This window comes from Gopherus flavomarginatus, chromosome 10 (genome assembly GCF_025201925.1).
Source record: "Gopherus flavomarginatus isolate rGopFla2 chromosome 10, rGopFla2.mat.asm, whole genome shotgun sequence".
Lineage (NCBI taxonomy): Eukaryota > Metazoa > Chordata > Testudines > Testudinidae > Gopherus > Gopherus flavomarginatus.
In genome coordinates, this window is record NC_066626.1 from 51,186,242 (window position 1) to 51,211,736 (window position 25,495).

A 25,495-nucleotide genomic window follows, 5' to 3' on the forward strand; every position below is an offset into this window, starting at 1 on the left:
TGATCTCTTCAGAATGATTTGAATTTGTTTAATGGTGTGTGTCCATGTCTGTGCCACATGAAGAAATTGTTTCATCTTAATTTAATTGAACCTGACTTGCTTTCATTTGGACCATTCCATGGGGGTTCAGAATGTGTGTAAATGACGTTCATGGCCCTGTACAGAAACAGTGCAGCACACAGCTTTCAGCAAGTTGCGTTGCTGTCAGTCCCACCTTTAGATTTTAAGAATACCTGGTTCTCTCTTTACGGCTTCCTAACTGTAATCACCAGTGGAGCTGCAGTACTGATGAATTCTGGGTCCAGTTTTTGCCTGCATAGTCAGGCCATAGTGATATGTTGAGAGGAGATCAGTGGAGTTTCCTGTGAAGAATAGGATAATGGATGTGTATACTTGTGTGCGGTGAAAATCCTAAAATCTGTTTGCCATATTGGATTAGTACCCAGGCATTTAGATGGTTCGGAATGCTACCCCCTTTTACAGTGCTTTATGAACACCAGTCTTAATTTTCTGAACTTGCTGTACACTTGCCCTTTCTGAATCGTTCTCTGCCCCAAGTTTTGAACCGAAAGCTTACTTGCAATGTGACTCTTACATACTGGCTTGGGATCCCAGATAGCTTTTTAATATACACACAAAGTTTGCATGTTTAGTAAATATCTGAATTTGTAAGTTTGACCTTTTTAAGTACAAACAGGATTTGTTTTTTTTACTTTCCTAATGGCCCAGAGCAGCTTTAAATTTAGTTTGTTCCATGAATAATCTGCTTCTTTGTATTAGACTTGGATGTGCATTTCCAGAAGTAATACTGTCACACTGTGTTTTTACTACCCTCTAGTGGTGATAGTAGCCGTAGTAGTTCTTAGTACAGGAAATGCCTGTTGAATGACAGTACCCAGATTCATTAATAGAAAATTGGGGATGGGGAGTGCATGTCTGGGAATGGAACTGGAAATAAAGCTTGATGCATTATTAGCTGCACACCAAAGTCTCTGTCAAAAATTAATGTGAAACTCCACCAAATACAGGTGTACACTATGCCACGTGTACCAGGGTTGCTAATACATCTTTATTTTTAATCTAAGGCATCTTTCACAGGCTCTTGTTTGCTTTTTGTTTTTTCCCTTGGCAATAAAAGACTTTGCTAGTTGGTTTTACTTTTGTTTTTCTTTAGTTTCAGTGTCTTGTGTAGACAATACACGGGCCTATGTGATTATAGTGCAATGCTTTGCATCTGAATTGTAAGCCCTCCAAAGGAATGCTTTTATACCCAAAAACTTTCCTTTGCATTTTACAAAATTAAATCTTTCTCTTCCTGAAACTTTTTAGCAAAAATGGAATTTGACCCCAAATTTCATGTCAGAATGATCCTTTAATACAAGTTTCACATAGGTGTCTCCAAATGTAGATTTGACATGCATTTTATTTTTTAAAAACCTGATATTAACTTGTTGTTTGTTTTTTTTTAATTCTAAACAGGTTTTAAAAAACAAACATTACTGTGCTGTGTTGGCAACTAAAACTTTTAAGTATTGTGTTAATTAAAAAAAAAAAAAAGCCTGAAAGTGAAATTGACTAGAGACCTGTCTACCAAGCCTCTCCACTGTCCTTTTGTGTTTTTTGAAAAGGAAGGACTTCACCATGAGGCTTAGGAACTCCAGACATCCTTTCAAACACATTGTTTACAAACAAGATTACTCTCCCTCTGTTCCATACAAATACTCAAACCAAAATGTGTGAACTAACAATATGTGGGCCACCTTTTGTTACATCCCATCTCCTGTCTATTTAGGCCCTGGTCCCGCAAAATAGATCTACGGTTGTAGGCCCTTGCATTTTTGGCAGTTCCATTAACTTCAGTATGACTGAATCCATGGATAGAAGGGTTCATAGTTCAGATTTTGGGCTTGGATTGTAACCTTTTACAGATGGGATCTTTTTTCCTATGCAGCTTCTAAAGTATATAGCATGCTTCTGGCACTGTGTAAAATACGTGCCTTCATTACCTGAGCTTAGAGAGAAGGAACCACCTCCCTCCCCCAAACAAAAAGCATTAAATGGAGAAAAGCATATCAAATTTAAAATGTGAAGTTTTTAATAATCTTGGGTGTTTATATAGGCAAGAACATTCTCCTTTGACCTTCTCACAGTATAATTTTAGGAATGTGCCCCATGTTTATATAGCACTTTGAAGTTGTAATAAAGCACTATGTAAGTCTTAATTAGTATTATCAGTTTCACTACAAGGATTTCATTGTACTATTGCAATCTTCTGTGATTTATACCTGAGTATTGTTGTGGTTCCTTTAGAATATTTGTTAGTCATTTTAAAAATCACAAAATATAAAAGACCTAGTTTTCACTATGTATTAAGAGTTCTAGTTATATGGTGTGGGTTTATTATTTTATTTTTAAACAACATAAGAATGGCCATACTGGGTCAGACCACATGTCTATCTAGCTCTGTACCCTGTGTGTCTCAGTTCATAGGATCATAGGAAAGGACCTCAGGAGGTCATCTAGTCCAACCCCCTGCTCAAAGCAGGGCCAGTCCCCAGACAGATTTTTACCCCAGTTCCCTAAATGGCCTCCAAGGATTGAACTCACAACCCTGGGTTTAGCAGGCCAATGCTCAAACCACTGAGCTATCTTTCCCCCTCCCCTTAGATGCTTCAGAGTGAATGAACAGAACAGGACAATTTTGAGTGATCCATTCCCTATCCTCCAGACCCAGCCTCTGGCAGTCAGAGGTTTAGGGACACCAGGAACGTGGGGTTGCATCCCTGAGCATCTTGGCTAATAGCCATTGATTAACCTAACATCCATGAACGTACGTAATTTTTTTGGGGTACTTTTGGCCTTCACAATGTGCTCTGGAAATGAGTTCCACAGGTTTGCTGTGGGTTTTGTGAAGAAAGTACTTCCTTTATGTTTGTTTTAAATTTGTTGCCTGTTAATTTCTTTGGGTGTCATCTAGGTCTTGTGTTATGTGAAGAGATAAATAACACTTCCTTATTCCCTTTCTTGATACCATTCATGATTTTATAGACCTCTATCGTATCCCCCTTTAGTCATTTCTTTTTTAAGCTGTATAGCTCCGGCCTTTGTAATCTCTCCATACCCCTTATTATTTTTGTTGCCACTTTTGGCATCTTATCTCAAGAAAAAAGATATTAGAATTGGAAGAGGCAACCAGAGTGGTACATAGGATTCAGTGTGTGGACATCCCATGGATTGTGATATTTACTGGCTCCTTATGTATTCCTTTTCTAATTGTTCCTAATGTTAGCTTTTTTTGTGACTGCCACTGCACGTTGAGCAGATAGTTCTCTTAAAACTATCTACAATGACTCCAAGATCTTTCCTGAGTGCTAATAGATAATTTCGATCCCCATCATTTTGCATGTAAAGTTAGGATTATGTTTTCCAATGTGTTACTTTGCATTTACCAACATTGAATTTCATCTATTTTGTTTCCCAGTGACCCAGTTTAGTGAGGTCTTCACAGTCCGCTTTGGACTTAACTATCTTGAGAGAGTTTGCAGAGGATACAAAATTAACCACTTCATTGTTAAGGCTATGTTTTAGTCACTGGTATTCTTAGTAGAAGTCATGGACAGATCACGGGCCGTAAACAAAAATTCATTCATCTGACTTTTTTACGAAAAATACTCGCCCGGACTAAAACTTGGGGAGGCGGGGGGTGGTTAAGAGGCACTGTGGGTGCTGGGGGATGTGGCCCGGGACCCCTGCTGGTGCTGGGATGGGGTGGAGGGGTTGGCAGGGGTTTCCTACCCAGCTCCCTATCCCTGAAGCTCCTAAGCAGTGGAGGCAGGGCCAGGGCAGGGATTCCGCTGCTCCTGCCACAAGCGCTGACTGCCGTAGCTCCTATTCGGTGGGAACTGCAGCCAATGGGAGCTGCAGGGGCAGGGCCTACAGGCACAGGTAGTGTGCGGCGCAGAGACCCCTCTGCCACCTATAAACTGCAGGGGGGCCATGCCAGTGGGAGCCAGTGAGTCCCCTGCTCCTAGCCCTGAGCCCCTACCACACACTGAAACTGCTGCTGCTGGCACCAGTTGCTGCAAAAGTCACGGAAGTCTGTGGGTATGTCTACATCTACAATTTTGCAGCGCTGGTTGTTACAGCTGTATAGGGCCAGCGCTGCAGAGTGGCCACACTTACAGCAACAGCGCTGCAAGTGGTGTTAGATGTGGCCACGCTGCAGCGCTGTTGCACACCGCGGGGCTGGAGACCTGCTTGGAGGGGGGTTCGGGGAACGCCAGAGCAAACCGCGGGGCTGAAGACCTGCTTGGAGGGGGGGGTCGGGGAACGCCAGAGCAAACCGCGGGGAAGGAGACCTGCTTGGAGGGGGGGTCGGGGAACGCCAGAGCAAACCGCGGGGCTGGAGACCTGCTTGGAGGGGGGGGGTCGGGGAACGCCAGAGCAAACCGCGGGGAAGGAGACCTGCTTGGAGGGGGGGTCGGGGAACGCCAGAGCACACCGCGGGGATACCTGCTTATTCCACGGAGGTCAACAAAAACGCTGGTGAGTGTCTACACCTGATGACCAACGCTGGTGATCCAGCGCTGGATCCTCTACACCCGAGGCACGACCGGGTGTACGGCCAGCGCTGCAAACAGGGAGTTGCAGCGCTGGTAATGCCCTGCAGGTGTGTACACATCCTAAGTTGCAGCGCTGTAACCCCCTCACCAGCGCTGCAACTTTGTAGTGTAGACAAGGCCACAGAAATCACGGAATCTGTGACCTCTGTGATAGACTTGCAGCCTTACTCATTGTTCATTTCCACCCCCTCTGTGTCCCGCACCCCCCAATCATTGAATATGTTTAACTACTACTCATCCTTGCAGGATCCTGCTATTCACTACTCTCTCCCTTGTGAAAACTGGTTATTTATTCTTACCCTTTATTTCCTATCTTTTTTTAACCAGCTACTGATTCATGAGGGGACCTTCCTTCTAATCCCATGATTAAGGATACAGTATAGGCATGTGCACCACCGCTGCTGCAACCAGGGCTGTGTGCATGATTTCCTTCCCTCCCCCCCAGCTTGTCAGTCTCCCCTGCAATGGGGCTCCAACTGTCATTCCTCTCCCTGCTTCAGCCCTCCCTTCTGCTTATTTTTAGTAAAAGTCACAGACAGTTCATGGGGTTCTGTGAGTTTTTCTTTATTGCCTGCAACCTGTCTGTGACTGTCAGTTACTTTTTAGTAAAAAATCTTAATCTTACCCATGACTGTTTAGTTTGCTGAAGAGCCTTTGAGGGATCTTGTCAAAGGCTTTCTGAAAGACCAAGCACACTGTATCGACTGGATCACCCTTCTCCACGTGTTGACTTCTTTGAAGAATTCTAATAGATTGGTGAGGCATGACTTCCCTTAGTAAAAGTCCTGTTGACTCTTCCACAACATATCAGATTTATCTGTGTCTGATTTTGTTCTTTACTATAGCTGCAACCAATTTGCCTTGTACTGAAGTTAGGCTTACTGGCCTGTAGTTGCCAGAATCACCTCTAGAGCCTTTTCTAAAAATCAGTGTTTCATTGCCCATCCTCCAGTCATCTGGTACAGAGGCTAATTTAAGCTATAGGTTTCATACTCATGATCTGAAATTTCATAATTTTCTTTCAGAACTCGAATGAATGTTATCAGGTCCTGGTGACTTATTACTGAATAAATAAATGTCAAGGTTCATATCCAATCTATTTGACAAAAATAAATCAAATAAATTATGGAAAAAACGTGGGCTTGGAAATTTGTGTGTACTTAGTGCAGTGTGTCCTCCTCTTCAGCAAAAGAGAGCACATATTAGGTAGAATATGGTAGGCATTTTCAGTGACCATAACTTAGACGTGCTGGAATTGGTTTGTCTGCTTTGGTTTGTGGTAGGTTGATAACCTAGCAAATACTGAGACAATTGTAAGCCAATGCTCATCTAATCCTGTTGGAGCACAGTTATGGGAGTCATCTTTGATGTTTATTGATACAACCAATAAACTGCACCTTTTAACTGCATTAAAACAAAAAACAGAACCACAAATATGTCTGATTCCTGCAGGTGAGCAGTCGCGGCTGTCTTCCTTCAGTTCTCTGCACTTTCAGACTCAGGAACAGTAGTTCCTTTGTCAGGTTTATCTCTGCAGCAGGAAATGTTTAATCTAAAGCTTCAAGAGTGGCAAGGATGTCCTGGGAAAATCAAAGCTGAGAAGCCAGTCAGCTAGCTGGAGATGGGATTGTGTGGCTGAGGTGCTTATCAGAGGATAAGTCTCAAGTGACAGATCATTTGAACAGAAAACAGCACTGAACTGCTCTGAGGCTATCTTGAACTGCTGCCACTTCTTTCCCGCTCCCTTACTCCCTACTTTTCCATCTGACACATCAGAAGACTGCTCAGCCAGCAGATACCAAAGCACAGAGGGTTGTATTTCTTTTATAAACATTTATGTCCTAATCACTGTGGACGGTCTGTTTTTTGATTGATACGTTTCTGTTGAGGTAAGAGGTAATCTGTGGAACCTCCTTCATTGTTTTGATTGTTGGCATCTGATTGTGCAGCAGATTTTTAAATGAGTTTCTTTCTTAGTTTATTTTTAACTAGCTGAATTAACAGGCCAACAGCAGATACTTCATTCTCTGAGCAAAATGGCAACCAGCAAGGGATCTTGACGTCTCTTCCAAAGTTTTTGGCAGGCTTTCAACTGTATAAACACAGTATGTTGGCTGGAGCTGGATAACCGCGTACAATGAGAGCTCTGGTTCTCTTGCTTACTGGAGTCTAATTTTATTATTTGGAATTTGTTTTTTGTTCTTGTTGGAGCAGAGACAAATCTTTATAGAGAACAAACTTTTTTGCCAAGGCGGCTGCTGCTGCTGATTGTTTTTTTATATTATTTATTTATATATATATATATATATATATATATATATATATATATATATATATATATATATAAAAAATCAATCTTTTTTTGTAGCTGTGTTGATGGGTTGCTTCTCAAAGTCCTTTTCCTTCTCTCTCTCTCTCTCTCTCTCTTCACTCCACCCCCCCATCTTTCAAAGGACAATCAAGATTTCATTAAGGTTTGAAGCTCACACTTCAGCTCTCTGCCCTGTGCCTTACAACCACAGCAGGAAATCCAGTCAGTTGTTGAGTAACTCAGTTGTGAAGTCACAGTGGTAATTTTGCCAGAAGCTCAGGGGCTGTACCTAGTTTGCATAAACACGGCATAATTGTCAAATATACACAGGTTTTTTTAGAATGCCATTAGTGTACACAGCACTTCATGGGACATATAGGCAAAATATGCTTTTGAGGCTTTCAGGAGAAGGAATACCAAGGGAATTGTCGCAAAGAAGCGGAGGGCTAGGGTTCTTGGTATCTGCTTTCCCAATGAGATAGCACATTATAAAATGCAGATTAGAATGCTGTGTGACTGACCTTTTTGTTCAGATTTATAATAGAAAAGGCATGTTGTCCAAAGAGGTTTATATAAATAGGTGCCCTCAAACAGATCTCTGAATGTTGGTTAGTCAGCAGGCTTTTTTTAATGTTAAGAAATGCTTGAGTTGTGTCTAGAATACTTTGAATCTGAGTGCTATTGGAAAGCAGTGAGATCTGGTGGATGGTGATTTGGGTTCTGTTCCTGATTCTGTCACTGGCCTACTGGGTGAACTTGAGCAAGTCACTTTACTTCTCAGTGTTTGTTTCCACGTGTAAAATGGCAAGATTTATACTTACCTCCTTTTTTTAAAGTGCTTTGAGATACATTTATTGAAAGTTGCTCTATTACTTATTAGATCAACTGGTTCTTCTGGCCTCCTTTTTTTGTGTTTAGGCGCATCTGAAAAGGATTCACTAAATAGCATGATAGTCTGGGGATGAAAAATTAATTGAATGGATCAACTTTGAAAAGTTGATCCATTCACCATTAGGGAAGAAACTGTCCTGTTTCCTGAACATTTATTGTCCTTCTGTGTTGTGTGCAGCCAAACACTTAGTTTTGAAGCATAAGTAGTGAATGTGGACCCATATTGACATAATACTAAGTTCTTAACATCATCCAGGCCAACTCTTACCAAAGAGAGGAACAAAAACTGGAAAAGTTCTGTTTCTCAAGAAACTGGCAAACCATTAAGTCATAAGTGCGTGTTCTTGAAGGGTTGCATGGGGGGTGAGGAAGGGATAAAATAACTTGCTGTCTTCTGATTGTCTCCCCCCCCCCCTTTTTTTTGTATCTTAATGTTTCTTCAGTATCTCTCTTGCTGGTCTGCAAAATGCCTTTCATGCTCTTATTTCTAATGTCTTAACCCACTCTTTTTTCTCAAGAATGTTCCCTTTTTCCTCTTTTTGTTGATGATTTCCCATTTAAATTTTCTCCTTCAGTGTTTGTTTGCTTTACTGTCTTCCTCTCTTCCCATGACTGTCTGACAGCCTTTTCAGGATGTGGGTCAGTGCATGTGCTGCTCCACTTCTAAAGGAGGCTGAGTGCTGTGAACTTTCAAATTCACTCCCTTCAGATACAGGGTAACTCCCAACTCTGTACTAATAGTTTGCTTCAGGGTTGCTGGCTTAACCAACTCCATGTGGTGGAGCAGCATCACTAGAATCCATTTTTTTTGGTCTGTGTATTTGAACCTGTGGTCTCTCGAAAGAGACGTGTACTGTACCACCTTTGTCCAGGCGTGCAGAAGTTTATCTGGGTGTGGTCATCAAGAGAAGACTTGCTTACGATGTCAGTTCAAATGAGACCCAGTGATGGAATGGTGTGGGGAAGAGTGTTCTAGTCATATCCATCAATCTGCACAATTTTTTTTTCATGTCAAATCCTTTCCAGCTATTTAAAAATACTGAATTTTTTTAAAGATTGATTGCCTGTCTTCTGAGTCAGCTTTCTGCCAGGTAAAGCTTCCCCATACCATACCCTGCTTTATTTCTGCATTAAGTCACTAGCAGCCTGGGTTAAAAAGCAAGTTTTTCTTTTGAGTGAGAAATGAAGGTACTGAGTTTTCCAAATTTGATCCACTCAAACAGAAACCACTTCCAAGAAAGTAAATAGGGACTATAAAATACTTCCATTAGGATAGTCCTAATCACTTTCTCCCTTGAAGAGAATAACTTGTGTTAAACAAGCTATTGCCTCCATTTTTGATTTAGAAGTGTATGGAGTTTAATTCCAGAGATTTAGCATTGGAAAGAAAGGAGACCGTTTTGATGGAAAACATAAGTGATTGCTATGGTATAGGTGGTTTTCTCAGAAACCTGTTTAATATATTTCTTTGCAGTGACAGTCCGATCTTCTTCTTTTCATGTGTGTGAGGAGGGAAACCACCAATTTGTGGGGAAAAACTAGTGAAATATAGGAAATCTAATGAATTCTCTTGTATCTAGAAACTATGCACATGCTGGAAATATCCCTTAGTTCTCTCACTAGATGCAATTGTTCTAATGTTTAGTAGCAGAGGAATAGTGTTGGGGTCACTGGAATGGAACCCTTCACAAATAATGCAGAATACAACTGGAAATTTAATTACTAAAAGTAGTCGCTGAACTATGGAGGTGCCCTCTTCCCTTCTAGTAACTTTCTCTGTTTTAAAGAAAATCTAATAGTGGGACTTGTCCACCAGTGTTCTATGGCTGTCTGCATTGGCAGGCAGTGCCCCTCTTCTGACACATCTTCAACTTAAAAAGATTTGTACTGCGTGTATGAAGTTCACTTTTTTTTTTCTTTTAAATCTTAATGGTTTGGTTTGAAAGCCCAGAAATTCAAGTGTGTGCCAGACAAGGTTTGCTTTCAAGAGTTTGAATCTGCTTAGCAAAAACAGTATTGTTTTGTACCTGCAGTACAATACCAACTGACTCCCCTTCTCCTTTCCCCCTGTAAGAATTGTTGTGCAATTTGTAGGAGTGTGTTTGTGTTTTTGTTGTGTTTTTTTTTTTAATAAAAGCCTACTAGAAGAAAATCCAACTGCTTAGTTGTTTAAAGTACACTTATTTTCCCTTTTGCTCTTTCTGCAGATCTACAATGATAGATGGAGTTATGATTCTTCCTGTGCTGCTGCTGCTGGCTTTTCCATCACCCAGTCTGGAAGGTAAGTAATGTGAATTACAGTGGGTTAGTGCAGCAGCTGTTAACTCTTGAAGAACCAGACTCAAATACAGTTCTAATTATGAATCTGGTCCTAGTCTACTCTAGTTCAGTGTTTTACCGTTATACATTGACAGTTGACAAATTCTTCTTGGGAGTGATGTTTGATTAATGTTTCAGTTGGGCATTCATAGATAAGGAGATGTTTGAGGGCTTCTCAGTTGGAAGTGCTCAGAAAATAACTAATCAGTGCTCACTCCAATGAGGGGTGGAAGAGCATCAGTAGTTCAGATGAAGGTCTAACAACCTCTGGACAGATGCTGCTCTGCTCCTTCTAACCTGAGTCAGTCACTGTTGCTCCTTTGTGTGTTTGATTACTTTGGACAACGAGTACAGTTAAAACTGAAGAATTTGCACACAGTATGGCTCAAGACATTAGTAATTTAGAACTGTGCATATGGAGGTGCATGTACTCCACTCTTCTCTTTTTAAATAAAATTTTTTATTTTGAAAACCTAAAAACATCTGAGAATCTACATCCGTAACTTTCTCTGCACACCTACTGACAGGTAGAGGTGGATGTTGTGCAGATAGTGTAGGGCAAGGTGAATGTAGTGTCCAATCCAAAGCAAAGAGGAGAAGGGGGGAAAGTGGGAAAGCGGCTTAGAGTTTACAACCAATCAATAATACAAGTACTCTGTCATTGTTTTAATATGACTGTCCTTTTCTAATAAAAATCTGCATTTCAAACCTAAAACGTCTTGATGGTGTCACTTCAACAAAAGTATAATGAAGTGTTCTGCAAGGGAAGAGTTAAGTCCATAGAGGGGCTCTCCTTTTTTTTCCTGGAAGTTGCTGCTGTGCTGATCTTAAGAGTCATGGGACCATATATATTCATGGTGTGAGAGGCATGAGAGGCTGCTGGGATGAATTTAGAGTAATGCATTTGTAAGAGTGGACTGTATATCCTGATTGTTCATCACTTTATATAAACTGAGCAATTACACATGTGAATCACTTTGTTTTGCGTTCAACTGAAATGTTGAGGTAAACTTGTCCCATAAATTTTCAAGAAGAGTGTGTCTATAGTAACTGTCTGTCTCTTGTAGTGAAGTTACAGGTGGTGTAGCATGTGCAGAAAATTAGCCCTGCATTTTTCTTCTCCCACCACCTTTTTCTTTCCTCTCTATGGCTGATTTTTGTTCTCTGTATACTGTATGACTGCTGCGATGATATACTTTATTTTTTTCCTGACTTAAACTAAGAAAAAAGCAAGACCACTTTTAATAAGTTCTGATGTAATCAAATATGGAAGGATGTTCAATAAGAAAGCTTAGTGGAACCCATGATGCGTCTTGGTTTGTATCTGTTTGCTCATGTAGATATCTGGTCTTGCGGAGGCCAGGCATTCAGTGATCTCATGAGAATTAACCACTTTGTTTCTGTACACTTTGTCATCACTTCCTTTCTTGCTAGTAGGAAGTAGGGCCTACAGCGTAAGTCAAAGGTACCTAAGAATGGCCACAGTGGTTGAGATCAATGATGCATCTAGTATCTTGTCTTTCAGCAGTGGCCAATGCCAGATGCGTCAAAGGGAATGATCTAACCCCTGTTGTCCAGTTCCAGCCAGAGTGGATTTGAACTCCTTGTAATTTCCTGAGTCCACTTTCCACACTTGTGGTTGGGCCATAATTTGGTGCAGAACTGATAGAACGGAATGCCCATGAGTTCTGGGGCAAAAATTCCCTTAACTCCTGTCTGCCTTCTAATTTTGAATGGCTATTAAGTCTGCTACTAGGCCATAGCACTTTATTTTTTATTTATTTATTTTTTAAATTGGGGTTTGCTGGAGTGGGCTAGCTTAGTTCTATCCCTTAATCTAAATCTACAAAACTACAATACTTCATGTTTGGCATGAGAACATCCTCAGGTTTTGCAGCAGACCTGGCCAGCTTTCTAGCAGCAATACCCTTGCTCATAACTCCACGGCAGCTGTAGCCTGATTCTCAAGGTGCCATTAAGCCCTGCTGTTACAAAAAAGCAGGGTAGGGTCATGTGCATGCTTCATACAAAGTCCATATTTAATGTTCAAGATCTATATTTCATGGGTAGGAACAAAACAAGGTCTCTCAACATGAGTTTCTTGTTAAAAGAAATGTTCGATGACCTGGAGTAGCTTCATATCCTCTTAACCATCACTTTTGTTCACATCTTTCTTGATAGCAAACTGGTGGTAGACTTTTGGGCCTACCTTTTGAATAGCCCATTTGCTGCTGTAGCAGTGCTTCAGGAGGCAAGAGTGCATTTGCAAGTTAATAGTTAGAAAAGCATATGAGAAATTTCCTATACCTGTAACCATGAATTTTAAAGTTAGAACATTTGTCTGAGGCAGAGGATGAAGATGTTGAAGTAAAAATTGTTAAGCTTGCTGTTGGTGTTGTGATAGACGATTTTGTCAGGGTAATGGTATGTGGTACTGAATTTACGTATATCAATTATTGTATTTTTCTGTAGTTAGGGTCCTTTGTTTTCAGTTTATTCAATTTATTTTTTCCCAAGAATTTATTGGTGTTTATTACTGCAACAAAAACAGGTGAAAATCAGTAGAAAAAATATTTTTTCTGGGTAAATATTAGGGTTTATTTTGGTGGACAGAAGGATGTGGGGGAAAGTGTTTGGTAGATTAATGCTTTGATGAATGGAATTCAGTGTAGTTTGCTGTAGAACTAAAACAGAACTCAAAACACAATGCCACCTGTAAGTTTAAGAAAGCAATACATCTCTAATCCCCAAACAACTTTTCATTTGAATAAACAGTTTACAGTTGTAGCCTATAAATATTTACAAGTCTAATAGTTCTATTTAATAATTGGGCCACACAATTTGCAGTGCATACACTCAACATCATCCTTTTCTCCTGCTTTTGTTTAAAAAAAAAAACCTTGTGTTTTGAAACGTTTTCTGATACAGATTTTCATTTTCTTCCCATTGTAGGGTCAGATCTTAGCAGATAATACTTCAAACATCTTAAAATTTGTACATGGTGGGTATGAGATTCATCAGTACATTCAGATGTACTTCAGAGCTTGTATGCCTGCCTGTTTGTGTGTAACTTCTAGGCTAATACGTAGCATTACTTCAACAGGCAGCTTTGCATATACATACAGACTAATGTATTGTATTTTCCTAATAAAACAAGTTTTATTTTCATGTTTGATATAAAAGTAGGGTGAAAATCAGGGGAAAGGGGAACTGAATAATACTTAGGATTTTTTCAGTAAAAATTGGTTTAAATGGAGAGGAAAGGGGCTTAGCTATACTTTCCTTTTTTGGGGAAAGGAAGCAGTGGTATGGGAGGGTCTCATCTTTCTTGAAAGATTCCCACAAAACATAGTGAAGATACGAATATATGAACTTCTTGACTTTCCTCCCTGTGTGTGTTCTTCTTCTCACTCAGATTTTCTTCATGAACACTAAACTAGAATTTTATGGGAGCTAAATTAATCACCTGTGGTTGACTTTATTTTGATGTTGGTGAAGAGTAGCTAGACGTATCTAAATTGGAACAGGTAGAGCCCACCTGAGGCAAAGTATCACTGTTGGATTATAGGAGTTCTGTGCTCACTTGATATGCATTCTATGTTTTCCAAGGGGTGAGGGGAAATTCCGTTTTACCTCATAAATACAAATCTACTTTTTTGCCTACATGGCTATCTCAGAAAACTGTGGCTGCTTTAAAATGTTTAATGGTATGTCTTACCCTTTATGTAAATGATGGTCCTGTTGAGTTGACCAAGAAATTAAGAGTTTTGCTGCACTGCAATGTGAACCCAGGGTTAGTGGGACTTGAGTTAGCTGGCCCTGGGTTAGAAAACCCAGGGCTTGAGCGCCTTGCACTGATTTTTAACCCTAGGTTAAGATTTTTCTAACTTGGGCTTGAACATGAGGCTATGGTGTCCATAGTGCAGCTTAAAGATCCAAGTCAAACTAACCCATATCCCAGACTCCCTAGTGGCCACCTGGAATTTGGATGCTCAGGCCCTATGTCTGTGGTGCACTGTGAGGGGAAACTTGATTGCCCACCCTGCACACTTCAGGAAGTTTGAACAGCTGGCCCACATAGCTTGCCAGCAACATGGAGGAGGCGTCTTTTCAAGAAGTTCTCTTGGTTTACTCTGTCACTCCTGTGTCAGGAAACAGGCAGAGCTTCTGTTTGATGCTGGTAGATGTTTCAATGGCATTTTCTGACCCACCAAAGGTACTTGACACAGCTTATGGAGGAGGAGAGAATGAGGCGTACCCAGGCAAGGCTGACTTGAATGGGTTGATGCTGTGCATTACGCTTGGTACAGCCGCTGATGCCCCTTTCATGCAGTGTGTTTCTGGAGCAGGGCCACAGCACAGACTGGTGATTTCACATAATCATGCAGACCTGGGATGACCAGCAATGGGTCCAGAACTTTTGCATTAAAGAAGCTATATTTGTAGAGCTTTGTGAGCAGCTTGCCCGAACCCGCCAGTAAGAGAGATTCGCAAAGGAGGGCACCCTTGCTGCTCTAGAAGTGTGTTGCTATAGCAACTCTGGAAGGTGGCTGTGCCAGACTGCTCTAGGTCTATTGCAAACCAGTTTGTTGGAGAGTTGACTGGGGGTAAACCACATACCTGACTGCCTCAAACCTCCGCCGCCACTTTACCCAAAGTGGCAGTCATAAAGATATTCCTGGGGTAATTTCTGGCTTTGAGAGAGTGGTGGTTTCAAACTGTGCTGGGGCCATTGGTGGGACTGGTGCCCATGGTTTGCCCTCCTCAAGGAGTATGTGTACATAAACTGCAAAGGGTGCTACTTCATTGTTATGCAGGCCCTCGTGCACCACTGAAGTTGATTTATGAATGTCAATGTAGACTGCAAGAGGGAAGTTCACGATGCCAGTACTTTTGGCAAATGGGTCTACAAGATTCCTTGATGGGCTGGGACACTATCTTGCCAAGTGACATCATAGACTGAGTTCCTGTTCTTGGGGACCCCACATACCCCATTTTTGCCTTGGCTTATGAAACAGTACCCTGATTTCAGAGGCCCTGGCAAAAGATGGTTTAATTACATTCTCAGCAAGTGTAGAATGGTGATTGAAATCCTGTTGGAGATTTTTACAGACATGTTTGGATGTCAGTGTCATCATGTGTTGTCTGCCTTACTGTGGCTTGCTGTGCTCTTCACAATCTTTGTGAAGTTTGGAGGTGGTCCATTTTCCCTTGAATAGCCCTATGCTAGCGAGGGGCTACTGAATCAGTACACTCAACCAGAAAGTGCACCTCCCACAGCTGGAGCTGGTGCACCAAGGCAACAGAAGTCAGGGATGCATTGTGTTCCCACATTATGGACTTGCATGGCCCAATGGAAGAGGGAGGAATAGTACCTCCGTGAATGTGCTTTTGGGGTGTGTGTGAGAGGGGTTGGGCTAATTGGTTTTGGGGGGGTTGATTGCTATGCAGTGTACTTATGAATGAAATGAATTATGAAATGGGGATGATTTACAGTAGAGATTCATATAAGGAAGTTATTGAAGAGTAGACTTCTGTACCTAATTGTACAGCAGAATAGTGTTTGCTTACTAATTCCTAATGGTTCCTGATCATGTGTTTACCTGTTACAATCTGTATTTGAATGTTAAGAATCAATGATAGTAATAAACTTTTGATGACAAACTGCTTTATTGGTCGACATATTAAAATAGTACAACATTCACCCTTTGGCAGCAGGCCAGCTGCCATTACCACATAAAAACTCTAGTTACAACAGAACCTTTCTAAAACTAAAACAAAATAAGTACAGGAACAAATGCAAACAGTGGAAACCATGTACATGACAGAAACCACTACCATTGCATGTCCCCTACTCCCACCCCTTGTTTCGTTGTTTCCTGCTCACTTGGTGCCAGGGGAGAGGGGTGGAGGCTTACACAGGGAAGGAGGTCAAGACAGTGGACTGTGTGGGGCTAAATTGCCCAGCCCAGCTACTCTTGGGGCCCGATTTCATGGGTCACCTAGCCATGGAGTTTTCCAAGCTATTTCTAGACCACATTCAATGGTACAGTGCAGGGGACTCAGGCTGTTGTGTGGGAGAGGCAGCAGGAGCCCGTGCTCATGCAGCCATGATTCGCATCAGCGACTCTGACAGTTCTCCTCTGCTGAACTCTGTCCTCCTGCCTTAGTCACCATTCCTTTTCCAGGAACTGTGAAACCCTGTCCTCACTGTGTAGCCAGCTGTCCTCTTGCTTCTTGGCAAGTCTTTTTTTTTTCTCCAGCCTTCGGTTTCTGTTTCTGATACTGCACCTGCTTTTGGGCTCGCTCGAGGAATTCAACTGTAAGTTCATCATGGAAATGCTTCCTCTTGGAATGGTCTGTGAAGGCACACTGGGCCAGGCTTGTACTGAAGTGTGGGTGAGCTGTGGCGGTCCTGTGGCCCGTCGAGGTCGAGAGGCCTGGAACAGGACACGGCAGAAGGTTATCATCTCAACTAGCCCAGTGCAGGAGCACAGAAAAAATTCATGTTCCATTTCAAGGACTTAAAATGTTACTTTTTTGAAACTGAAATTCAGTATATTGTGAAAGGTATGCTTCAGTCCACAGAAGCTCCCTGACACAGCCTGTTTAATCACAGTGAAGAAATGCAGAGACAATGGTAAGTTTAAAAATTCAAAGCTGTGGTGTTTGTATTTTTGGTTTGTTTTCTAAAAATTGCAAAACTACTTGGGCTGGAGGAATGGGGAGGCGGTCCATGGCTGTGCTACAAAAGCTTTTATTTATTTATTTATTTTATTTTTTAACCGTGTAGGCCTCTGACATTTTGGAGGACATAACAGTTTTTGTGGTGCCTGATTGGCAAAGAGAGATGTTGTTTCAAGCTGTTGGTGGGGAAACCTGCAGTTAATGCAAGAGAAGTATTCAAACATCTGGGAACTGAACAGCATGTCTGAGTGGACTAGGCTGGCCAGCTATTGAGGTGGCCCTGGAAGATATGCCCTTCCCCTGCAGTATTACTACCTATTTAGAGTTCCTGCTTCAGGAAAAGTGTGCAGCTATCAGCACCCAGGATTGGGTCAGAATTCACAAAGGGGTCAACAGAGTGCTGGTGTCTGCTTCCAAATGGTTTAGCCAAGTTATGGCTGCATGCAAACATGCAGAACTCTACATCTTTCTTCCTCCCTGCCCCCGGCACATTTCTGGACAAAAATTCAATCCTCAGACTTATTTTGGACAAATGATTTTGTTGCCTGTGGATTACCTCTAACTGAAATGAAATAGATTTGAAAATGGAATATTTTTTTCTCCTTTACAAGCATGGGAATGCAAGGTTATTTTTAAGAAAGAGGAATGCCCGAGCAAAACCTGTCTTTCCAGTAAAAATATACTTTAAAGATATTCTGTATTGTTTTGCATTTCCTGGCTACCATTTTGATTGGGGGGGAGGACGAGAGGGAGAGACAAGCTGCTGACATACAATCCGTGGATGCACTTTGCTAGCCTGAGCTGCTGCTGTTGTATGCCAAGGAGGAATTGCTTCCATTTTCAGTGGGTCAATTGGAGATTCTTGTGATAGAGGGGACAAAGGAAGTTGGCCCATGGGATTGTAAGACGCTTCGGAGGGATTCCCAGGACTAAAGTCAAGCAGGGCTGCCTGTACCGTGCAAAGTAACAGAGCTTGAACCCTGGGTCATGGCTTGAGTCTGGCGTGGACCCTGCAAGGCCCTGGAATCCTGGATCTGAGCCTTGGGTTAGCGTGATTTGTGTAGAGAGGGAAGAGGGGCTTAGGCTTGAGCCTAGGCCTGACTTATGTTGCAGCATAGATCTACCCTTAGAGTCTCTGGTAATGCATGGCGATTGTTGCTGAGAAGAAAAACTGAATTAATACAGACCAACTGTGGCCAGAATGTCACTGGGGATTTTTACAATTAGGTAGTGAACATAGTCAGTCACTATTTTTATATATAATACGAGGCTCTTAGATGTGGAAGAAAAGGCTAGTAACCTGATCCACAAGCCATTCTTCTGTCTCTCTGAGTTAAGTGCACTAGGAGAAAACATGGAGCATCTGTGTGTGTTGTTTGTGTTTTGTTTTTTTCTTCCAGTCACATCTTTGTTCTCCCTGACCTGGCTTACCTGGCAAGTTGGACTTCTCTGAGGCATATCACAGATGTGTAGCTCTAGGAGAGTCCCGTGAAAGGCCCATCTACCACAGCTAGCCTTAAGTGAAATCTCCACTAGAGAGAGGTTGGGGCCCATGCTTTGAGGCTCCTGAACAGAGCAGCATGCCTGGAGGGTGAGGCCACTCTTTACTTGATCTCCCCCTCCAGCGACTGGACTAGAATGAGAGGTGGTTTGTGGCCCATTTCCAGTGGTTCTGGCATCTTGGGGTGGGGGTGGGGGTTGCTCTTTTTTGGGACTAAAAACATTGTCTGAAGCAGAGGACAAAGATGCTACAGTAAAAATTGTTAGGCCTGCTGTGCATTCACCTCTTCCTCCTTCTCCATGTTGCGTGAACCTCCCCTCTTGCAGGTGTCCACGGACAGTGGTGGGGTAGTGATAGGGTCCTCCCTCTAGAATGTCATGCGGCTGATTATAGAAGCGACATATATGGGGATCTGACCCAGAGTGACCGTTTGCCTCCTTTGTCATTGGTAGGCTTGCCTGAGATGCTTGGCTTTTACGTAGCACTGCTGTGTGTCCCTGTTGTAGCCTCTGTCCATCATGCCCTGTGCAATTTTTGGCATATATATTAGCATTTCTTCTTTTTTGATTGGAGTTCTGCTTGCACAGATTCTTCTCTCCATACAGCAGTCTGATCCAGTGTCTCCCGTTAGCTCCATGCTGGAGCTTATTTGCGATTCTGGGGGAACTACGTGGTCACCTGTGCTGCTGAGCTCGCCACACTGACCAAACAGGAAATGAAATTCAAAAGTTCCAGGGGCTTTTCCTGTGTACCTGGCTAGTGCATCGGAGTTGAAAGCGCTGTCCAGAGCGGTCACATTGGAGCACTCTGGGATAGTTCCCGGGGGCCAATAACATTGATTTGCATCTACACTACCCCAAATTTGACCCAGCAAGTTTGATTTTTAGTGCTACTCCCTTCACCGGGGAGGATTACAGAAATCGATTTTAAGAGCCCTTTAGGTCGACGGAACGGAGTTGAATGCGTCTACACAAGCACTATAAAATCGACCTAACATGGCTAAATTCGACCTAACCCTGTAGTGTAGACCAGGGCTTAGGTTCTTTTCTAGACAAAGCAAGACCAATATAAGTTTATTGACCAAAGAACAGAGATTCGAATGATAGCAGCCAGAAATATTGGAAACGAAGGGTTGCATAGACAATAAAACTATATAACACACATACTAGAGCCTAGACTTAATTAACAAGATAGCCTGTTATCTCATGAAGTTCATCTTACCCAAAGTTCTTCTCCCCACATTTACGAGCCTGGCTGGCTGTTTTTTTTCCTTTTCATGAATAAAACCCACTATTCGCTTACCTTCCTAGGTGAAGGAGCTGGAGTGTACCTACAGCTGTAGTCCAAAAATCCATTTTTGTCTATTTGGAAACAGGATAACCCCTACCCTGTTTTCCTGCCTAGAGTTTCCCCTGGAGAATTTGCAATCACTTGATTAGCACTGTGATCAGGCAGACATTCTGTAGATAGACAGATAAACTGGTTTCTTTCGGGCGAAGATGTTTTTCAATTTCTGGTGGCTGGCCCCAATTCAGACCTGAAAACATGACTTTGTGTGAGTGTATGTATACATCTTGTGGTGATTATCATGACTGATGTGACACAGGCTTTCTGTGGAGATCTTGCATTACTCCCTAGTGAAATAATATGCCTCAGAGATGGGGGATCCTTTTAACCATTGTGCACCACTGTGTCCTCTGGTTGGTTCCAAAAAGCCACCAGATGACAATCATCTCTAGTTTAGCCAGTTTGTCCAAGCCAAACTTAAGAGTTTTCATAAACTTTGAAATTATAGTAATTCGTCAGCCACTGGGCAAACTTCTTTTCACTTATCATAGCACTACCTGGATGCAGAGGTGAATCCAACCTGTCTCTAGAGATTTTTAGAGAGAGATCTCCCACAGAACCAGAAACATGCATATTGTATTTGCAGTGGTGGGGTATGTATGTGTTTAAGTGCTTTCCAAAATAAATATAAAAGAAGGCATTGTGAGCTCTTTGAGGCACATACTATCTCAAAAATAGAAATTGGGTGCAACCTACAAAGTAAAGTGTTCAGTTTAGTAATAGCACATTATTTAATGTGAATGAACATAATGAATATTTTGGGGTGGCTATTCTTAGTTTATCCTAAATATTTAATCTAGCTGTAACCAGCCAGCTGGCGTCCTGTAGGCATCTCCATACAAAAAGCCTCTGAATTCACAGTTATCCCAAATATCGTGTTAGTCTGGATCTGTAAAAGCAGCAAAGAATCCTGTGGCAACTTATAGAGTAACAGACGTTTTGGAGCATGAGCTTTCATGGGTGAATACCCACTTCCTCAGATGCATGTAGTGGAAATTTCCAGGGGCAGGGGGGTGTGTGTGTGTGTGTGTGTGTGTATATATATATGCTAGCAATATATATATATATATATATATATATATATGCTAGCAAGCAAGCTAGAGATAACGAGGATAGTTCAATCAGGGAGGATGAGGCCCTGTTCTAGCAGTTGAGGTGTGAAAACCAAGAGAGGAGAAACTGGTTCTGTAGTTGGCAAGAAACCTTAGTGGCCTTGGGAAACGGCTCACGAAGAATATTCCATGAAATAATAGATTAAAAGAAATATATCTTTCTATTCTTGTTCCATATGAATAGGTTGTTAATTCGCACTAATAACAGGATGTCCCTTATGAATCATTTGAATTTTGCAAGTTTAGCATATAAGTGATCAAACTAATATTAGTTTGATAATTGTAATCTAGCTCTAATTTTTAATACTATGTAATGAACTAATATACTGTGTGTATAAAAATTATAATTTGCACACAAGTCTGAGAACTCACTGCAAGTCTCTGCTAGAATCTTTTAAATGTGGCAAGTCAAATTTTGGGGCACATCATAAAGTGAATGGACTGTAAGTATTGCTGTGTGGTTTTTTTGTATGTTTTCTTTCATATAGTATGCAAGTGTATTGGGGTAAGAATGGTTAGGTGATGGAAATAATTTAACATTGGCTTCTTGCTTGTTCTGCAAGTGCTGCATGTGGCTTGTTCTGACTACATTCCGTGCCTCAAGTTGTTTCTGGCTGTGTGGAGGTGCTGTTTATACTTTCTTGCATATTTTAAACCAAGGGTAGGCAACCTATGGCACGGGTGCCGAAGGCGGCACGTGAGCTGGTTTTCAGTGGCACTCGCATTGCCCAGGTCCTGGCCACCGGTCCGGGGGGCTCTATATTTTAATTTAATTTTTAAATGAAGCTTCTTAAACATTTTAAAAACCTTATTTACTTTATATACAACAATTATTTAGTTATATATTATAGACTTATAGAAAGAGAACTTCTAAAAACGTTAAAATGTATTTACTGGCATGCAAAACCTTAAATTAGAGTGAATGAGGGCTTGTCTACATCAGAAAGTTGCAGCGCTGGTGAGGGAGTTACAGCGCTGCAACTTAGGAGGTGTACACATCTGCAGGGCACCACCAGCGCTGCAACTCCCTGTTTGCAGCGCTGGCCGTACTCCCGTTTTGTCTCGGGTGTAGAGGATCCAGCGCTGGTGATCCAGCGCTGGTAATCAAGTATAGACACTTACCAGCGCTTTTCTTGACCTCCGTGGAATAAGCAGGTATCCCAGCATACCTGAGGAAGCCTCCGGTAATCAAGCTGGTCTCCTTCCCCGGCTTGCTCTCACGTTCCCCGAACCCCGAGCAAGCAGGTCTCCGTCCCTGCGGTTTGCAGGGTGGTTCCGGGAACGCGAGAGCAAACCGGGGAAGGAGACCAGCTTCGCCGCGGTTTGCTCTCGCGTTCCGCGAACCACCCTGCAAACCGCAGGGAAGGAGACCTGCTTGCTCGGCGGTTCGGGGAACGCGAGAGCAAAGCGGGGAAGGAGACCAGCTTCGCCGCGGTTTGCTCTCGCGTTCCCCGAACAAGCAGGTCTCCTTCCCTGCGGTTTGCACGGTGGTTCGCGGAACGCGAGAGAAAACCGCGGCGAAGCTGGTCTCCTTTCCCGGTTTGCTCTCGCGTTCCCCGAACCCGAGCAAGCAGGTCTCCTTCCCTCCGGTTTGCAGGGTGGTTCGCGGAACGCGAGAGCAAACCGCGGCGAAGCTGGTCTCCTTTCCCGGTTTGCTCTCGCGTTCCCCGAAACCCCTTGAAGCCGCCCAACAGCGCTGCAGTGTGGCCACATCTAACAGCACTTGCAGCGCAGGTTGCTGTAAGTGTGGCCACTCTGCAGCGCTGGCCCTATACAGCTGTACTAATACAGCTGTAACAACCAGCGCTGCAAAATTTTAGATGTAGACATGGCCTAAGTGAAGACTCGGCACAGCGCTTCTGAAAGGTTGCTGATCCCTGTTTTAAACAATGCATCTCTGAGTTCTGAGTGGCTTATCGCACTTTACACTATTCAGGCCCTGGTCTTTTCTGTAGCTGAGCAGTGCTGGGGATGAATGTTCATTGAGCACTGGGCTGTAACCCTTAAGCTTCCAGAGAGGACAGATCCTGAAGTACTAAGCAGCTTCTTGCCGCTTGTCTTGTACTTGGCTTATCTAGAGAGAAGGGCAGAGGGGCAAGGTTTTGGAACTCAGACTAACATTCTGATGAGAGATAAATTACATACGTTTACAGAAAAAGTTCTGGGTTACTGGAGAATTTATTGGTATTTGATCTTGTCTGAATCTGGGAAATCTCTTTCTATGACTATTTGTGGGTTTTTTCTTTGTGTTTTTTTTAAAATATCTTTTCCTGTCTGCCTCTCCTGCGTCCCCAGTATAAAATGTTACCAGTGAAATTTAGTGCTGACAATACCCGCCCTCCTCCACACAACCTCATAAGAAATGGACTTTTTTGGATTTACCAAAAACTTAAAAATAAGAATTTGGGAGTTCAGATTCCTCTGCTCCTGGAACCTGTTTGGTTTGTGTAGGTCTTCTCAATCAGTGGGCTTGTTGAGGTGTCTGTGGTACCTTCTCAGCTGGTGGTCTGCTCAAGTTGGAATAATGTGGTGCACTGCTCTTCACTTTGTAGTAAGCTGCTGGTGTTATAGTATCAATAGTTTTTTTGTGTGTATGTGTTTTTGGTCTGAATAAAATTAAGTTTGAGGCTACAGAAGCAGTGGTGGAGGAGTGTTGGCAGGTCACTATACAATCACCTGGTATAGCTCATCAGCGAATTGGGGGACCTACAAAGTAAGCAACCGTGAGACCTCCTCATAAGAGAGTTTTGTTTCCGGTAGGCCTAAGCGTGCTGTAGCTTTTCCATGAGACAAGAGGTGGCTCTTTCATGCAAAATTTATTTCTCAACTATGAAAGTCTGCAGAAAACTCAGACTAGTCTGGTCTTGTCAGCACTGAATAAATCAAGATATCAAGAAGATCTGAATCATTTACATAAATGTGACCAGACAGTGTTATAAAGTATAAAGAGGGAATTCCCTTAAGTCTACAGAGCAGCTATTTCTTTTATTGCTCATTAATTGAAATGACTGTTACTACAACCCATGGACTTTCTGCTCAGCTTTGTCCTGCAGGCCACTGTTTGTAAAATAGTGACATCAGAAGTCTGGTGTTTTTATGTGTCTGCTCTGGGCAGAAGGAGACTGCAATTAAAGAAATGCTCATGAGGACTGAAACACTACTGATCAGGGTGCCCGATTAAATCGTTGCTGATTCAAGTGCCTGCTGGTGATGGTATTCTCCCCAGGAGCGCAGGTATACAGTTTCTATTCTCTGCAGTTAGATAGATCACAACTAAGAAGATGGCAAGTGTGACATGTAAATGTTTGTTTGGTTCTGGCTGAGTAGAGTCCTCCCCAGACACTTGAGCAGGTACAAACTAGTTGCTCATAAATGGGTATCTTAATAAATTGAGTCTGTTAACATCTTCAGGTCCCACTTAGTGTGAGTGGCACTAATTTCTATTCAAACGACTGCCTTCTTAAACAGAAAGTCGGTGAGTTAGCGACTACTGAATTAAACAATAGCTATATCCTTTGCATGTACCTGAAATGAAATAAGAGTATGCTGATGTCCCCTCAATTCTCCCCTTCTGCAGATGATGAGCTGAAGCTAAATATGGTCCACTACGAGTGTGTGTGTGAAGGCATGTCCTGTGGGAATGGAGATCGCTGCCAGGGCCAGCAGTGCTTTGCCTCCCTGAGCATAAACGATGGCACTAAAGTTTACCAGAAAGGCTGCTTCCAAGTCTATGAACAGGGGAAAATGACATGCAAAACGCCCCCATCTCCTGACCAAGCTGTCGAGTGCTGTCAAGGATATTTGTGCAACATGAATATCACAGCACAATTGCCTACTAAAGGTGAAAGGTTAATTTTAAAATAGCTATTTTATAGTAAGTTTCTAGTTGGGCGTTTGCCTGTTAATGTTCTTCTCTCCTAGTGCAAACTAAGGTTTGGGCATAAGGCTTTTGCCACTTGAACCAGAGGGGACTGAGAATGGGTGTAGTTGGGGTCTGCAAGCTGCATGATCAGTGTCACTGATTGCTGTTGAATATTGGGGACTAAAGTGCACAAAACAGTAAGTTTTTTGACTCTGGGTTACTGACTTTGATAAAGCTCTCTGAAGCCAGCTGTGATTCTGAATTTCAAAAACTTGAATGGATTTTACCACGAATGGGATTGCCATAAAAGATTTGGTGGTGGTACTGGTGGTGGTGGACTGTGAATGGAAACGTATATGAAATAGCTTTGACTGTCTGTGATTGGTATTTAGTTCAGTTGACTACAAATGAAAATGTCAGCATAATTTTGTCTTTAAACTACTATCTGTGGGAGTTCTTAACCTCCTTTCTCTTTCCTGTTTTTCTTACCAAGGGCAAACCCTCCAGGGAGAAGCTGTGGGTTACAGCGTGGAAATGCTAGTCATTGTTATACTGGCTCCGGTGATAGTGCTGATGATATTTTCAGCGTTAGCTGTGCTGATTATTCGAAAAGTACAGCAAAACCACATGGAAAGGCTCAATGCTAGGGATGCAGAGTACGGCACAATTGAGGGACTCATTGCATCAAATGTTGGCGACAGTACACTGGCAGTAAGTAATCTTTTGTATATGGTAGGAATTGCTTAACCTCTGTGTCTCAATTTCTTTCTCTGGTCAGGTCTACACTAGAAACTCGTGCTGGTATAGTAATGTTAGGTTATTTTTGGTGGGACTAGATGGAGT

The 25,495-nt window shown here is 42.3% G+C and overlaps 1 protein-coding gene across 4 annotated transcripts in view; it reads left to right on the top strand.

The window, feature by feature from the left end:
• The window catches only part of ACVR1 (activin A receptor type 1), a 103,134-nt gene that overhangs the window by 34,696 nt on the left and 42,943 nt on the right, over positions 1-25,495 (top strand). For 3 of the 4 annotated variants that reach the window (XM_050969259.1, XM_050969260.1, XM_050969258.1), the window contains 3 exons: positions 10,032-10,105; positions 24,368-24,631; positions 25,146-25,363. In XM_050969259.1, coding sequence (XP_050825216.1) covers positions 10,039-10,105; positions 24,368-24,631; positions 25,146-25,363 — 549 coding nt within the window. In that variant the 5' untranslated portion in view covers positions 10,032-10,038. Of the gene's footprint in view, positions 1-10,031; positions 10,106-23,830; positions 24,025-24,367; positions 24,632-25,145; positions 25,364-25,495 lie in introns of those variants that run through there. The other variant, XM_050969261.1, reaches the window with a different exon arrangement.